Source organism: Epinephelus fuscoguttatus, linkage group LG1 (assembly GCF_011397635.1).
Source record: "Epinephelus fuscoguttatus linkage group LG1, E.fuscoguttatus.final_Chr_v1".
In the NCBI taxonomy this organism is placed as follows: domain Eukaryota; kingdom Metazoa; phylum Chordata; class Actinopteri; order Perciformes; family Serranidae; genus Epinephelus; species Epinephelus fuscoguttatus.
The window spans coordinates 3,872,002-3,889,584 of NC_064752.1; the positions used below are offsets into that span (position 1 = coordinate 3,872,002).

The 17,583-nt window shown below is 46.6% G+C and overlaps 2 protein-coding genes and 1 long non-coding RNA gene across 5 annotated transcripts in view; 1 reads left to right on the plus strand and 2 right to left on the minus strand.

The window, feature by feature from the left end:
- Nucleotides 1-2,487: 2,487 nt before the first annotated feature.
- pcif1 (phosphorylated CTD interacting factor 1) overlaps nucleotides 2,488-17,583 on the minus strand; it is a 28,308-nt gene continuing 13,212 nt past the window's right edge. For both annotated transcript variants that reach the window (XM_049575226.1, XM_049575218.1), the window contains exons 10-16: nucleotides 14,632-14,791; nucleotides 14,321-14,490; nucleotides 12,446-12,532; nucleotides 12,149-12,333; nucleotides 11,833-11,926; nucleotides 6,238-6,413; nucleotides 2,488-5,234 (exon numbers count right to left, since the gene is read on the minus strand). In XM_049575226.1, the coding sequence (XP_049431183.1) occupies nucleotides 4,916-5,234; nucleotides 6,238-6,413; nucleotides 11,833-11,926; nucleotides 12,149-12,333; nucleotides 12,446-12,532; nucleotides 14,321-14,490; nucleotides 14,632-14,791 (1,191 nt within the window). In that variant the 3' untranslated portion in view covers nucleotides 2,488-4,915. The remainder of the gene's footprint in view (nucleotides 5,235-6,237; nucleotides 6,414-11,832; nucleotides 11,927-12,148; nucleotides 12,334-12,445; nucleotides 12,533-14,320; nucleotides 14,491-14,631; nucleotides 14,792-17,583) is intronic.
- On the plus strand, nucleotides 6,551-8,798 carry LOC125888275 (uncharacterized). Its single transcript, XR_007449310.1, has 3 exons — nucleotides 6,551-6,630; nucleotides 6,757-8,590; nucleotides 8,687-8,798. It is a non-coding gene; the product is annotated as an uncharacterized LOC125888275 (long non-coding RNA).
- On the minus strand, nucleotides 8,879-11,820 carry LOC125888088 (histidine-rich glycoprotein-like). Of its 2 annotated transcripts, XM_049575291.1 has the most exons (3): nucleotides 11,195-11,820; nucleotides 9,195-10,896; nucleotides 8,882-9,126 (listed from the first exon to the last, which is right to left on the minus strand). In XM_049575291.1, the coding sequence occupies exons 1-2, from the start codon at nucleotides 11,464-11,466 to the stop codon at nucleotides 9,831-9,833; spliced, it is 1,338 nt and encodes a 445-aa protein (XP_049431248.1). In that variant the 5' UTR covers nucleotides 11,467-11,820; the 3' UTR covers nucleotides 8,882-9,126; nucleotides 9,195-9,830. The 2 variants fall into 2 exon arrangements, with proteins under 2 accessions (XP_049431240.1, XP_049431248.1); XM_049575283.1 differs by having other exon boundaries at nucleotides 8,879-9,126; nucleotides 9,195-11,820.

A 17,583-nucleotide genomic window follows, 5' to 3' on the forward strand; every position in this document is an offset into this window, starting at 1 on the left:
AGTTCAAAACTTCATAACCACTTTCATCAAACTGTAGCCCCAATACTGAAGAAACTTTTGTACATTCAAATCTATTAAAAATGATGAAGTCCATCACTCTAAAAACTGTAAAACTTCTTAAACCTATCTCCTCCCACAGTTTTTGCTCAATTGACACCAAACTTGCTACAGAGCATCTTCAGACTGTTCTACACAAACTATGTTTTCAGATGTCAGATGTCAGATGCAAATTCTTGCTAAACAAATCTTCAATGTTCATGAAAAAAAGACATAATTCTAGAGTCATGGTAGATGATGTGTGACAAATTTCAGAATTTTATCTCAAAAACTGAATTTTTGACAGCATTGTGAATTTTGCTCTAATGTGAACAATTGGAGTCAATGTAAAAATGGCAATTTTAAACATCAGTTTTTCACTTATGAAGCCAATAAATCACTGTTACAAATAAATTACCAACATCTCCATGCTGTCTAGATGCAATATGTGTATTTTCAGATTTTTGTTTCGATAACTGAATTTTTTTTAGTGGTTAGAAATCTGCTTTTCCATGCATGGACGGCTGCTAAACCTGCACGTCTGGCTTAGTCAGTTTGTGAAGCTGACTAATTAGCTCAGTGAGATGGAAATTGATTCTTAGTCTCAGAGGTTGTGAGTTCAAGCCTCAGCTGATGCAAAAGGCAGATTGTGTTGCTAAATGTCTTCCAATTCTTCTGCTTGTTGCTCAGAATTGCCTAAAAATGCCTGGACCTGACCCATCGCTGCGCAGCAGCTATAATTTAGATTGCTTCTCCCCAATTTCTCTTCAAGAATTGACCGCAGTGATTTCTTCATCTAAATCATCAACGTGTCTCTTAGACCCCATCCCAACTAGGCTACTTAAGGAGGTCTTTCCTTTAGTTAACACTCATATATTAGATATGATCAATATATCCTTATTAACAGGCTATGTACCACAGTCTTTTAAGGTAGCTGTAATTAAACCTCTACTAAAAAAGTCCACCCTGGATCCAGAGGTGTTAGCCAACTATAGACCAATATCTAATCTTCCCTTTATGTCAAAGATCCTTGAGAAAGTAGTCGCAGACCAGCTGTGTGATTTTCTCCATGATAATAATCTCTAAATACTAAAGTGTGTTTTGGAGTTCCGCAAGGTTCTGTGCTCGGACCAATCCTATTTACTCTATATATGCTTCCTTTAGGTGACATCATTAGAAATCACTCTATAAATTTCCATTGTTATGCGGATGATACGTAAGGGATAATGTATAATGAGCCGGTGAATACTGGGAAAATAACTCCTGACAGGGGAATAGAACCGCTCCGCTGCGCCTCAGGGGGGTTTCATTCCCCATTGTGTCATGTGGATTACTGTTAATTTATCATGCTGATCTGTTCTGTACGACATCTATTGCACGTCTGTCCGTCCTGGAAGAGGGATCCCTCCTCAGTTGCTCTTCCTGAGGTTTCTACCGTTTTTTCCCCGTTAAAGGGTTTTTTGGGGAGTTTTTCCTGATCAGCTGTGAGGGTCATAAGGACAGAGGGATGTCGTATGCTGTAAAGCCCTGTGAGGCAAATTGTGATTTGTGATATTGGGCTTTATAAATAAAATTGATTGATTGATATTTTTGTTTTCTTATTTAAATGATATATTTGGAAACAATTTGTAGATTCACAGTGAACAATGGAACGATGAGATCTGGGCCAAACCAAAGCTCAGAAACTACGTTCAAATCAAAGTGGGGTTCCATACAGAACATTATGTAACTTTTGATTTGAAGAGGGGACAGAGGTCCCTTTGTGCCCAGTCAAGATCTGGTACCCTTCCTCAGGCTATTGAAGTGGGCAGATATAAATGTATCCTGGAGGAGCAACGTATATGTGTTCTTTGTGATCTTGATGTTGTTGAAGATGAATATCATTTTTTGTTTCATTGCCCTTTATACTGTGATTTAAGAAACCATCTGTTTGACATAATTCTGATTTATTTTGGTTGTCCAAAGGAGAGATGTTGCGTTGGCTTTTTGATGAGGAGACCTTTGCCTTGGCAAGATTTAGAGAACGTTTGGAACTTAAGGCAGAGAACGTTGTACCCAACATAATAAGATGTTTATGTTATGGAATTTGGCTGTTCTGAAATGCTTGCTTTTCCTTTTGTGGACTTCTTGTTATTGATCTCTCACGTGGCCACCCAGGCTGTTATTCTGTTTAGTGTCTTGTAAGCTCGTATGGGCTGGACACCACTTGGTGCACAACACTTATTATAAGTCTATAATACACACAGGTGTAACACACAGCTTTATTAAACAGGCGCAATAAGTTTAATTCTGCTCTTCTTCAAATACTGACGTTTGTATATATTCTGCTGTCATGTAAAGATCAGATGATGACATGTTCATGGACTGAATCTTTGTGTGTCGGAGACATTTCCTGTGTGTCTGCAGGTGTGTGAATGTTCCAGTGAGACAGAGACCAGGTAGACACTGAGACTGGTTGGATATATTTTTACTGAGAGAGTGATGCTGCAGTTTGTCTGCAGGCAGGATGAAGAACAGACTGTATTTACATTCTCCAGCTGTGAGAACCCCACCACAAACATGGCCGATTCTGCGTCGCTGCTCAGCAGCGTCACTCCGCGGCATCACTCGCTCTGCGTCACTTGCTCTGCAGCATCACTCTGACTTGAGTGTTAAATGTTTTCAGTGATGAGACGGTGGAAGCTGAGAAGTCTGGAGGAGCTACGTCAGCTCTGTACTTAAGAATCATTCCAACTGTTTTTGGAATTCTGAGACAAAAATCTGTAGTTATTAAAATCACTGAGGTTCTCCTCGTTACCATGACAACAGGCAATCTTTTTTTTCTCTTGATTTAAAAACACCCGGACAGAAATCAGAAGGATCAGAAACAAAGTTCCAGACGAACGTGGTGGAGCAGTTTTAATTAAGCTCTGTGTGTGTGCTGGACTGATCCAGATTTTATTCTCTGAGAATCACAGCTTGACTTTTCTTAATTTAATGAGACGTAACGAGCAGAAAACTGTTTGTCCAATTATCAGAAACACGTTCTGTCCAAACTGTGAGACGTCTTTAACGACAGGTCCCTCAGTTTGTTTTCTTTGGTCCCTGGAATGCAGTTTTACAGGAACACCAAAGTGATTCTGGCTTCACACTGACGTTAAAGGGACAGTCCAACATTAGCCTAGCTTAGCATAAAGACTGGAAGAACCCCTCCGGATTAACTGTGAACACAACATCCCAAAATGTTGGACCGCTCCTTTAAAGAAAATTAAAAAACTGAGCAAACAGTGCGGGTGACACGGTGACAAAGACACGGCGAGGAAGACTTGGCAACGAAGATGCAGTGATGAAGATGCAGCGACAAAGACTCGGCCTGATGAACACAAACATGTTTCATGCACAACAGAAAGAATAAAAAACAGAGTTAATGAAAAGAGCAGATTATAAAAAGGAGGTGGAGTTTCCTGCTGGGTGGAGGCGCTCACACTTTGACCTTTAAACATAGCGGATATAGATTTTCTTAATAACACTTTGGTTTAGTCAGAAACAAACAATGTGAAGAATCAAACACATCTCTTCTTAAAAAAAGGCTAAATTAAATCAAACATTTCTTTTTTGAATCCGTTAAACAGCAGATGAAGAAAAAATAACAACAGACTTCATTTCAGTTTAACTGTACATTATCTACACACAGAGACACGCCCCATTGGACCACTCATCGGCCAATCACAGGACAGACAGACAGGCGGACAGGCGGCTGGACACTGAGTCAACTTCATGTTCACCAAAGAAACTCAAACTGAGTTTGACTCAATGAAGTCACTTTATGGAAAAATAAAAAACATAAAAAGACGTAAAAGTTTCAGAGAAGTCGGGTTTTTTTCTTCTTTTTTTAAGTTTAGAAAAAGTTTTAACACGAAAAACGATGTTGGTAAGAAGCTCCGCCCACTGCCCAACACACCTGTCACCTCTGATCACTTCCTGTTTAACAATGACACCACAGGAAGTCTGATGGGACCTTGCAGGAGACACCTGTCCTCCCCAACCAGTCCTGAGTCCCAGTCCCGAGTCCCAGTCTGAATCCCAGTCCTGAATCCCGATGAGTCCCAGTCTGAGTCATAGTCTGAATCCCAGTCCTAAATCCCAGTCCCCAGTCCAAGTCCCAGTCTGAGTCCCTGTCCTGAGCCCCAGTCCTGAGCCCCAGTCCTGAGTCCCAGTCTGGCTCTGCCCCCTCCACCAGTAAATATGACGTGACTGCGAGCGCCTGCAGAAGACTCAGTTTCCCATGATACACCGCAGACTGAGCAGGTTCCTCCTCTGAAGGACGCACACTGATTGGCCAGGCCATCCCGAAGATGCGGGGCCTGACCAACTCAATAGAGAAAGACGGGTCAAATAGAAACAATAGCTGCCTTGTCAACCAATCACCGAGCCCCGTCGGTGTGGGGACCAATCAGAAGTCCTCCAGTGACGTCACAGATGACATCACAGGTAAAGGAAAAGTTTTTATTGCTGGAGCTCCAATGTTGCTGCTCGCTGATCAACTCCTCTTCTTATTGGCTGTGGTGCCTGTTGCTATGCAACAGAAACAGTCACACCTGGACATGAATCAGCTGCAGGTGAAAAGGAAGCTCCAAACGCTGTGATGTCAGAGCTTCCACCAATTAAGAGGAGTCGATGTGAAGAGGGAAGGTGAAAGCCAACAGTAAGGATTAACTGTGGTCTCGCCCCCTGCTGGCTGCGGCTGAACGGCATTGTGGGTATGTTGACAGAAGCTGAGGGTGTGCTACAGGTGCTGGTGAGGGACATTCTCAACAGACGAGACGACGATCAAACAAACTAACACTGAAAAACAGAGAAACTTTAAACAGCTGAGGGTCACACAACCAGCCCCGCCCCTCTACACCGCGGCCATCTTGTCTCGTGGACTGCTACTGCTGCTGCTGCTACTGTTGTTGTTATTGTTATCGTCATGGCCTGCTGGTGACATCACAGCACTCTGCGTCCTATCAGCGGGCTTGGGGGTGGAGTCTCTGTCTCCAGGTGTGGTGTGGGCGGGTCCGGGGGAGGACATGGAGGAGGGGCGGGAGGGGGAAGGGCGGTACGCTGCCATCAGTTCCGCCACACGCTCCGGAGTCGGCGCCCACTTCACAAAACCAGCATCGTTCTGAAGGAAGAGTACCGCAGTACCGTGGACGGCCCGGTAATACATCTCATCTCTGAAAAACACACAGATACACAGGTTGCTGTAGCACTGAGGAGTACTACTGTAGTACTGAGGAGTACTGCTGTAACACTGAGGAGTACTACTGTAGCACTGAGGAGTACTACTGTAGTACTGAGGAGTACTGCTGTAACACTGAGGAGTACTACTGTAGTACTGAGGAGTACTGCTGTAACACTGAGGAGTACTACTGTAACACTGAGGAGTACTACTGTGGTACTGAGGAGTACTACTGTAGCACTGAGGAGTACTGCTGTAGCACTGTGGAGTACTACTGTGGTACTGAGGAGTACTGCTGTAGTACTGAAGAGTACTACTGTAGTACTGAAGAGTACTACTGTAGCACTGAGGATTACTACTGTAACACTGAGGAGTACTACTGTAGCACGGAGGAGTACTACTGTGGCACTGAGGATTACTACTGTAACACTGAGGAGTACTGCTGTAGTACTGAAGAGTACTACTGTAGCACTGAGGATTACTACTGTAACACTGAGAAGTACTGCTGTAGTACTGAAGAGTACTACTGTAGTACTGAAGATTACTACTGTAGCACTGAGGATTACTACTGTAACACTGAGGAGTACTACTGTAACACTGAAGAGTACTACTGTAGCACTGAGGATTACTACTGTAACACTGAGGAGTACTACTGTAGCACGGAGGAGTACTACTGTGGCACTGAGGATTACTACTGTAACACTGAGGAGTACTGCTGTAACACTGAGGAGTACTACTGTAGCACTGAGGAGTACTACTGTAGTACTGAAGAGTACTACTGTAGCACTGAGGATTACTACTGTAACACTGAGGAGTACTACTGTAGCACGGAGGAGTACTACTGTGGCACTGAGGATTACTACTGTAACACTGAGGAGTACTGCTGTAGTACTGAAGAGTACTACTGTAGCACTGAGGATTACTACTGTAACACTGAGGAGTACTGCTGTAGGCACTATACAAGTAGTATCAGTGTTGTGTCGGTGTAGTATTAGTACCTCTTGCAGATGTGCTGGCTCCCAGAGCGATACTCGTGTTCGTAGGCGGGGACACTCAGCTGGTGACGGAGGAATCGACTTCCCTCCATGCGGGTCAGAGCCGGGGTCACAGGGTCACGCCACTCAGGGACAAAGACGATGAAGGACAGAGGCTCAGAGGACTTGTCCAACAGCTCCTGGCAGACGGAGACAGACCACAAAATGTAGACCTCCATTTACTAGACCAGCACACACTTGTACAGCCCAGTTTACACCCCTGCAGCCCCATTTAGACCAGTACAGCCAGAGTTAGACCAGTGCAGCACTGGTTAGACCCGTACAACCCATGAGTTACACTCGGACAGTCCATGGGTTAGACCCCTACAGTCCAGATTAGACCCGTACAGCCCATGGGTTAGACCCCTACAGTCCATGAGTTACACCCCTACAGTCTAGATTAGACCCCTACAGTCCATGAGTTACACCCCTACAGTCTAGATTAGACTCCTACAGTCCATGAGTTACACCCCTACAGTCTAGATTAGACCCCTACAGTCCATGAGTTACACCCCTACAGTCTAGATTAGACCCCTACAGTCCATGGGTTACACCCCTACAGTCTAGATTAGACCCCTACAGTCCATGAGTTACACCCCTACAGTCTAGATTAGACCCCTACAGTCCATGGGTTAGACCCCTACAGTCCATGGGTTAGACCCCTACAGTCCATGGGTTAGACCCCTACAGTCCATGAGTTACACCCCTACAGTCCATGGGTTAGACCCCTACAGTCCATGAGTTACACCCCTACAGTCTAGATTAGACCCGTACAGTCCATGGGTTAGACCCCTACAGTCTAGATTAGACCCCTACAGTCCATGAGTTACACCCCTACAGTCTAGATTAGACCCCTACAGTCCATGGGTTACACCCCTACAGTCTAGATTAGACCCCTACAGTCTAGATTAGACCCCTACAGTCCATGGGTTACACCTCTACAATCCATGAGTTAGACCCCTACAGTCCATGGGTTAGACCCCTACAGTCCATGGGTTACACCCCTACAGTCCATGGGTTAGACCCCTACAGTCCAGATTAGACCCGTACAGTCCATGGGTTACACCCCTACAGTCTAGATTAGACCCCTACAGTCCATGGGTTACACCCCTACAGTCTAGATTAGACCCCTACAGTCCATGAGTTACACCCCTACAGTCTAGATTAGACCCCTACAGTCCATGGGTTACACCCCTACAGTCTAGATTAGACCCCTACAGTCCATGGGTTACACCTCTACAATCCATGAGTTAGACCCCTACAGTCCATGGGTTAGACCCCTACAGTCCAGATTAGACCCGTACAGTCCATGAGTTACACTCGGACAGTCCATGGGTTAGACCCCTACAGTCCAGATTAGACCCCTACAGTCCATGGGTTAGACCCCTACAGTCCAGATTAGACCCCTACAGTCCATGGGTTAGACCCCTACAGTCCAGATTAGACCCCTACAGTCCATGGGTTACACCCCTACAGTCCAGATTAGACCCCTACAGTCCATGGGTTAGACCCCTACAGTCCAGATTAGACCCGTACAGTCCATGGGTTAGACCCCTACAGTCCATGGGTTAGACCCCTACAGCCCAGATTAGACCCCTACAGTCCATGGGTTAGACCCCTACAGTCCAGATTAGACCCGTACAGTCCATGGGTTAGACCCCTACAGTCCATGGGTTAGACCCCTACAGCCCAGGTTAGACCCCTACAGTCCATGGGTTAGACCCCTACAGCCCATGGGTTAGACCCCTACAGTCCAGATTAGACCCGTACAGTCCATGGGTTAGACCCCTACAGTCCAGATTAGACCCGTACAGTCCATGGGTTAGACCCCTACAGTCCATGGGTTAGACCCCTACAGCCCAGGTTAGACCCCTACAACCCATGGGTTAGACCCCTACAGTCCATGAGTTACACTCGGACAGCCCATGGGTTAGACCCCTACAGTCCATGAGTTACACTCGGACAGTCCATGGGTTAGACCCCTACAGTCCATGAGTTACACCCCTACAGTCCATGAGTTACACTCGGACAGCCCATGGGTTAGACCCATACAGCCCATGGGTTAGACCCCTACAGTCCATGAGTTACACTCGGACAGCCCATGGGTTAGACCCCTACAGTCCATGGGTTAGACCCCTACAGCCCAGATTAGACCCCTACAGTCCATGGGTTAGACCCCTACAGTCCAGATTAGACCCGGACAGTCCATGGGTTAGACCCCTACAGTCCATGGGTTAGACCCCTACAGCCCAGGTTAGACCCCTACAGTCCATGGGTTAGACCCCTACAGCCCATGGGTTAGACCCCTACAGACCAGGTTAGACCCACAGTTAGACCCCTACAGTCCAGATTAGACCCGTACAGTCCATGGGTTAGACCCCTACAGTCCATGGGTTAGACCCCTACAGCCCAGGTTAGACCCCTACAACCCAGGTTAGACCTCTACAGTCCATGAGTTACACTCGGACAGCCCATGGGTTAGACCCATACAGCCCATGGGTTAGACCCATACAGCCCATGGGTTAGACCCATACAGCCCATGGGTTAGACCCATACAGTCCATGGGTTAGACCCATACAGCCCATGGGTTAGACCCATACAGTCCATGGGTTAGACCCATACAGCCCATGGGTTAGACCCATACAGTCCATGGGTTAGACCCATACAGCCCATGGGTTAGACCCATACAGCCCATGGGTTAGACCCATACAGCCCATGGGTTAGACGAAAAATGACCATCGTGGGAGAAACGTGGCAATATCTTTGGTCGTGACTCTAAAATGGTGGTCTTACGCCGCACTGTGAGACAGGTTCAAGGACGGCTATTGTCAACGTCTTGCGACCAAAGATAACCTGAGATAAAATTCTGACGGTGTCAGAAATTTAGGATGACTATCTCACAGTGTGACAGCTGCTACGACCTGAGATAAAATTCTGACGGTGTCAGAAATTTAGGATGACTATCTCACAGTGTGACAGCTGCTACGACCTACGTCTACTAATCAACCAATAGAAATGCAGCACGAAATGACGCAATGGTCACTGCGACACCGGCGCTAAGCCCAAACAAATGATCGCTTGCTTGAGGTAAAACGAACAGAAAGAAGTTTCTGGAACTCCTAGAAAGAGGAAAGTTTGGTGGAGCTGTGGCAGCAGAAGCCTTGTTGGTTTGATGTTTCCGCCAGCTGCTATCATGACCGCCAGAAAAAAGACACTGCATGGAAGGAAACTGAGGAGGAACTGCAACTTCCAGGTGAGCAAGCTACCTATGGTGGTGCAGATGGATGACATACGCTGATGCGGTGCACGCTGATGATGTTGCATATTGACGTACGTCGTAACCTGCGATTCAGTAGTAAACGGCCATCGTACTATCTGCACACATGAAACTTGACGTCGTACCAAAGTTTATTAGATCCACGTCTCACAGTGTGTCATACAGTGGTCTTATAAGATCATTAAAATCGCACAGTGTATAGAGGGCATAAGGCTGTGCAATTAATCATCTGGTGATTGCGATTACGGTCCCCCCCCCCCCCCCCGGTCAAGTAGGTGAACTATGAATAATGCGAGGGGCAGGTGATCGCAGAAGATTTCAAAGACAGCATGCGGAAAATGGCAGAGGGAGAGCGAGAGAGGTGTTGTGTGCGCATGTCTCTGTGTGTGTGCACGTGTCTGTGTGCGCACGTGTCTGTGTGCACATGTGTCTGTGTGCGCATGTGTCTGTGTGTGCACGTGTCTGTGTGCGCATGTGTCTGTGTGTGCACGTGTCTGTGTGCACATGTGTCTGTGCGCATGTGTCTGTGTGCGCATGTGTCTGTGTGTGCACGTGTCTGTGTGCGCATGTGTCTGTGTGCGCATGTGTCTGTGCGCATGTGTCTGTGTGCACGTGTCTGTGTGCGCATGTGTCTGTGTGCACGTGTCTGTGTGCGCATATGTCTGTGTGCGCATGTGTCTGTGTGCGCATGTCTGTGTGCACGTGTCTGTGTGCACGTGTCTGTGTGCGCATATGTCTGTGTGCACGTGTGTCTGTGTGCGCATGTGTCTGTGTGCACATGTGTCTGTGTGCACATGTGTCTGTGTGCACATGTGTCTGTGTGCACATGTGTCTGTGTGCACATGTGTCTGTGTGTGCATGTGTCTGTGTGCACGTGTCTGTGTGCACATGTGTCTGTGTGCACATGTGTCTGTGTGCACATGTGTCTGTGTGCACATGTGTCTGTGTGCACGTGTCTGTGTGCACATGTGTCTGTGTGCACATGTGTCTGTGTGCACGTGTCTGTGTGCACATGTGTCTGTGTGCACATGTGTCTGTGCGCATGTGTCTGTGTGCACGTGTCTGTGTGCGCATGTGTCTGTGTGTGCACGTGTCTGTGTGCGCATGTGTCTGTGTGCGCATGTGTCTGTGCGCATGTGTCTGTGTGCACGTGTCTGTGTGCGCATATGTCTGTGTGCACGTGTCTGTGTGCGCATGTGTCTGTGTGCACGTGTCTGTGTGCACGTGTCTGTGTGCGCATATGTCTGTGTGCACGTGTCTGTGTGCGCATGTGTCTGTGTGCACGTGTCTGTGTGCGCATATGTCTGTGTGCGCATGTGTCTGTGTGCGCATATGTCTGTGTGCACGTGTCTGTGTGCACGTGTCTGTGTGCGCATATGTCTGTGTGCACGTGTGTCTGTGTGCGCATATGTCTGTGTGCACGTGTCTGTGTGCGCATATGTCTGTGTGCACATGTGTCTGTGTGCGCATGTGTCTGTGTGCGCATATGTCTGTGTGCACGTGTGTCTGTGTGCGCATGTGTCTGTGTGCACATGTGTCTGTGTGCGCATGTGTCTGTGTGCGCATGTGTCTGTGTGTGCATGTGTCTGTGTGCACGTGTCTGTGTGCACGTGTGTCTGTGTGCACATGTGTCTGTGTGCGCATGTGTCTGTGTGCACATGTGTCTGTGTGCACATGTGTCTGTGTGCACGTGTCTGTGTGCACATGTGTCTGTGTGCACGTGTCTGTGTGCACGTGTCTGTGTGCACGTGTCTGTGTGCACATGTGTCTGTGTGCACATGTGTCTGTGTGCACGTGTCTGTGTGCACGTGTCTGTGTGCACATGTGTCTGTGTGCGCATGTGTCTGTGTGCGCATGTGTCTGTGCGCACGTGTCTGTGTGCGCATGTGTCTGTGCGCATGTGTCTGTGTGCGCATGTGTCTGTGTGCGCATGTGTCTGTGTGCGCATGTGTCTGTGTGCACGTGTCTGTGTGCGCATGTGTCTGTGTGCACGTGTCTGTGTGCGCATGTGTCTGTGTGCGCGTGGGCTCGTATCTGTGCGCGTGTTTGTGTGTGTGCGCATCGGGGCCGAACTCTGTGTGCACAATACAGAGAACAGAGGAGAATTGTAAATGCGCTATTATGTAGAGACAGAAATGACATGATGTCTGTAAACAATATAAATCATCCTGTGCGCCGCGTAATCGTTTGCATAAACGTGATTTCAATTTTGATCAAAATAGTTGTGATTATGATTTTTTCCCACAATCAAGCAGCCCTAGTACACAGCCCACAGGACGGACCTCAAAGTGCGTCACCATGGCGTCCATCAATTCTTCACAAAATGGAGGGTTGGCTTCAAACGAGCCGCTGACAGGACAGAAAGACAGGAAGGGCCTGAAAACACATGCACGCGCGCACACACACACACACACACACACACACACAGGGTTATTAATAATACATACAGGTAAATATTATGAACATGATTTTTAATGTGACAGTAACATACAGACTGTTTAACCTCAGACAAAGACAGAGAGACAGACAAAGAGACAGACGGACAAAGAGACAGACACAGAGAGACAGAAAGACACAGACAGTATGGAGGTGTCTCACCCTCTGGATCCAAAGAAGCCATCGATGTCGGGGAAGGCGGAGCAGAACTGTTTGAAGTAGCAGTTGAGCGGCGAGGCGAAACACTCGAAGGAAACTCCAAACTGTCGGATCAAGGCCTCGAACACTGACACCGGCAGCGCCCCCTGCAGACCCGTCCCCTCATTGGCACCGCTGCCAAACATCACCTGGGCACATGCACACACCTGGTTAACTCAGCAGTTACCTGAGTGGTTCTGAAACACAGACTGTCAGGTGTGATCAGGTGAGCCCTGATTGGATGACAGAAAGTCAGCTGACCTGGTATCTCTTGAGGAGGCACCAGACTCTGGACAGGAACTTCTCAAAGCGAGGGTCATCTATACAGCTGTACCTGTACAGCAGCTCCTGGACACACAGACAGAGAGGATCATGGGACAGGTCCTGGAGCTCCACGCCCCTCTGGTAGCGAATATCAATAAGTATTGACACTCCTGTCTTATGTACAGAATCATACATGGACTTGCTCCTCCTGTATTGAGCCAGTTTATAAAAATGGCATCAACAGCCACACGGAGTGCAGCTAGACGAGACGGTGTGGTCCCGTTTAGATAAAGTGCTTTTAGCCAGTCTGCATTTCCAGTCTGGGCTGCTCGTGAGTGGAACTCCATCCCAACTCACATTAGAAATCTATCAAATTATGCTTCTTTTAAACGTTTTTTAAAAAAAGTGGTTGATTAGTGGTCAAAACTGTCAACATTGAATTTTAGTGCTTAAAGTTCCTCCATGTTTGCTGCTCTGCCTGCCGCTGCTTTTTGATGCCATCTGTTATGTCATGTTGTCTGTCAGTTTACTAACTGTCTGGCATCATTGTTGCTTTTTGTGCATGGCTTTTTATAATGTGCTGACTGTCTATGTCCTGCTTGCTTGTGGCCTGTTAGTTTGTTAATGTGTTTTGTGTAATCAATTGTTGATGTTGGTGCTGCTACTCAGTGTTGTTTTTGTCTGTTGCAACTGTCTGCTGTTTGAGCTGAGTCTCTGTTAGCATGTATGTGTATGTATGAAGTTTGGCATTGTTCTCTGTGTTTCAATCTTTATTCAAATTTAGTCTTCTTATTCTTTAATGTATTATTTCTATGCTTACAACTAAATCTTTTATATTCTCTTAGGGTGAATATTCAACATCAGTCCAGGACAGCAGATGTAAAATAGCCTTTTGACTAATTATTTTTTTTAAATGTTTGATGAATGTGCGTTGTCCCTGATCACTAAACCTTTAATTTAACAAAAAAATAAAAAATAATTAAAAAAAATCACCGCCATCATCACCACCATTACCATCATCGTCATCACCATCATCGTCATCACCATCATCATCACCATCATCTTAATCATCACCATCACCACCATCATCATCACCACCATCATCATCATCACCACCATCACCATCATCATCACCACCATCATCTTAATCATCACCATCACCATCATCGTCATCACCATCATCTTAATCATCACCATCACCATCATCATCACCACCATCATCATCACCACCACCATCATCATCATCACCACCATCATCTTAATCATCATCATCATCATCACCACCATCACCATCACCACCATCATCATCACCATCATCATCACCATCATCACCGTCACCATCATCACCACCATCATCATCATCATCACCACCATCATCATCATCACCACCATCACCATCATCATCATCACCATCACCATCACCACCATCATCATCATCACCGTCACCATCATCACCACCATCATCATCACCATCATCATCACCACCACCATCATCATCACCATCATCACCGTCACCATCATCACCACCACCATCATCATCATCATCATCACCATCATCATCACCACCACCATCATCACCACCATCATCATCACCACCACCATCATCATCATCATCATCACCATCATCATCACCACCACCATCATCACCACCATCATCATCATCACCACCATCATCATCACCACCACCATCATCATCATCATTACCATCATCATCATCATCACCATCTTGTTTTTTCCTGTCTGACTCTCATTAACATACTGACAGCTTGTGTCAGGTGACCTCAACACTTCCTGTACAAAGTTAACTCAGCGTTCAGAGTGCGACCTTTCTATTGCCATGGTAACATTAGTAGTACTATTGTGACTACTGACCAGTTTACTGAAGTGACCTCTGTTGACCTTGACCATCTCTCCTCTGAAGCGCAGACAGGCCATGTCGTTCTCAAAGTGCAGCTCCACTCGAGGGAGCGGCGGCGAGGGGAGCGCCAGGCGCACCGGGTAACAGTAGACCAGCCGCGACTGCTGGGGGGACGCGCACGCCTCTGAACACACACACAACAACACAAAAACGACACACATTAATAACACACACACAGAGTTCACTACGCTCCCTGTTGGGGTGTTGGGGTGTTGGGGTGTGTGTGTGTGTGTGTGTGTGTGTGTGTGTGTGTGCGTGCGTGCACCTGTGGGGGGGTCCTGCATCAGGCTCAGGTGTGTGTGTCTCAGGCGGCGGCTGTACTCTGCAGACAGCTGGTAGATTTTGGAGCAGATTCCCTCCACAGAGTCTTTGGCGACGGCGGTGACATGAGGACCACACTGCTGTCTGAGGTGCTCCAACCGGTCCTACACACACACACACACACACACACACACACACAGTGGATATATATATATGAGTGATGTCATAATGAGACCACACAGAGATCATTAGATGATTATTTTTTATGAAGGGTAGTGGACAGGTGAGCTGCACAGTGACTCACCTGTCCATACTGTGGAATAAGACTGACACCATGTCTAATATTCACAATCAATAAGGATCAATGAGGATCAATGAGGAACAATTAGGATCAATGAGGATCAATGAGGTTCAATGAGAATCAATAAGGATCAATGAGGACCAATGAGGATCAATAAGGACCAATGAGGATCAATTAGGATCAATGAGGATCAATGAGGATCAATAAGGATCAATGAGGACCAATGAGGATCAATGAGGACCAATAAGGACCAATGAGGATCAATTAGGATCAATGAGGATCAATAAGGATCAATGAGGATCAATGAGGATCAATTAGGATCAATAAGGATCAATGAGAATCAATAAGGATCAATGAAGTCCAGTGAGGATCAATAAGGATCATTGAGGATCAATAAGGATCAGTGAGGTTCAATGATGATCAATAAGGATCAGTAAGGATCAATGAGGATCAATAAGGACCAATGAGGATCAATAAGGATCAATGAGGATCAAAAAGGACAAATAAGGATCAATGAGGTTTAATAAGGATCAATGAGGATTAATAAGGATCAATGAGGATCAATAAGGATCAATGAGGATTAATAAGGATCAATGAGGATCAATAAGGATCAATGAGGATCAAAAAGGATCAATGAGGACAAATGAGGATCAATAAGGATCAAAAAGGACAAATGAGGATCAGTAAGGATCAATGAGGATCAGTGAGGATCAATAAGGATCAATGAGGTTCAATAAGGATCAATGAGGATTAATAAGGACCAATGAGGATCAATAAGGACAAATGAGGATCAATGAGGTTTAATAAGGATTAATGAGGATTAATAAGGATCAATGAGGATCAAAAAGGATCAATGAGGATCAATAAGGATCAGTGAGGATCAATAAGGATCAATGAGGATCAAAAAGGACAAATGAGGATCAGTAAGGATCAATGAGGATCAGTGAGGATCAATGAGGTTCAATGAGGATCAATGAGGATCAGTGAGGATCAATGAGGATCAATGAGGATCAATGAGGTTCAATGAGGTTCAATAAGGATCAATGAGGATCAATAAGGATCAATGAGGATCAATAAGGATCAGTGAGGATCAATGAGGATCAATGAGGTTCAATAAGGATCAATGAGGATCAAAAAGGACAAATGAGGATCAGTAAGGATCAATGAGGATCAATGAGGATCAGTGAGGATCAATGAGGATCAATGAGGATCAGTGAGGATCAATGAGGATCAATGAGGTTCAATGAGGTTCAATAAGGATCAATGAGGTTCAATAAGGATCAATGAGGTTCAATAAGGATCAATGAGGTTCAATAAGGATCAATGAGAATCAATAAGGATCAGTGAGGATCAATGAGGATCAATGAGGTTCAATAAGGATCAATGAGGATCAAAAAGGACAAATGAGGATCAGTAAGGATCAATGAGGATCAATGAGGATCAGTGAGGATCAATGAGGATCAATGAGGATCAGTGAGGATCAATGAGGATCAATGAGGATCAATGAGGTTCAATGAGGTTCAATAAGGATCAATGAGGATCAATAAGGATCAATGAGGATCAATAAGGATCAGTGAGGATCAATAAGGATTAATTAGGATTAATAAGGATCAATGAGGATCATTGGACGCGGTGTCAGGCGCGGCGTTCAGCACAGCTGCGGTAACGCTCGCGGCGTCATCCGCCACCGCGGCACCCGGCACTACAGCATCAGCTGCCTCCTTACCTCGCGCAGCGTCAGCCGCCACCGCGGCATCAGCCGCTTCGGGGTGAGCCGCGCGGGCAACAGGTGAACCGCCCGCAGCCCCCTGCCCTTTATGCGGACACGCAACACGTTTGTGTCCCACATCCCCACACTCAAAACATTTCAGCTGTCCTGAGCTAGCATACACCATGTACGACCCATCACCGTGCTTCACTCTGAAAGACACCTCCAGTGTCTGAGAAGGCGAATCCAAAAACATGAACACCTGCCGTCTCAGAGACTGCACATGCTTCAGCTTTGGATCCTTACATCCTAAACTCACTGTCTTAAATCCACTAGCGAACTTGCCGAACCTACGGAGCTCGCTCTCTAGCGACTCGTTAGGAATAAACGGCGGAACACCGGACACGGTGATCCGCGTGGAGGGAACTGACAGCGGGGATACCTGCACAAAAGCGTGCCTGATAAACACGCCGCTCTCTATCAGCTGATAGACATGAGCCTCCTCTTTCAAAAACACAACCACAGCTTTGTTCATTCGCGATGCAAATGAAAGATTGTCATGTCCTACCTGCTCGCCGACAGCCAGCAGAACCTCCTCCACGGTAACATGACTATCCGGCGGCGCTATCCGCACTCCCTGCCGGATAGACGGAGGTGGCGTCTCGGAGGACGCCATTCCTCCCGACAAACCACCGGACAAAACCACTGATCACTCTGCCAACACTCAACAAAAACTGGAAAAAAAGCTCACCTGATCACGTAATTAGAGCAGATGAAGAAATCAGAGGGAAATCCGGAAAAAACAGGATTAGAAAACCATTCAAACTCCGCGCCACTCGCACGTCCACCACCACGACTCACGCTCACGCTCACCCTCACCGGAAACGGAAACGGAGAGGAGAGGAGAGGAGAGAGAGGAGAGGAGAGAGAGGAGAGAAGGGAGAGAG

Coding starts and splice junctions, on each gene's coding strand:
- LOC125888088 (XM_049575283.1), bottom strand. CDS start 11,466: ATGCGCACACAGACACATGCGCACAGACACATGCGCACACAGACACGT.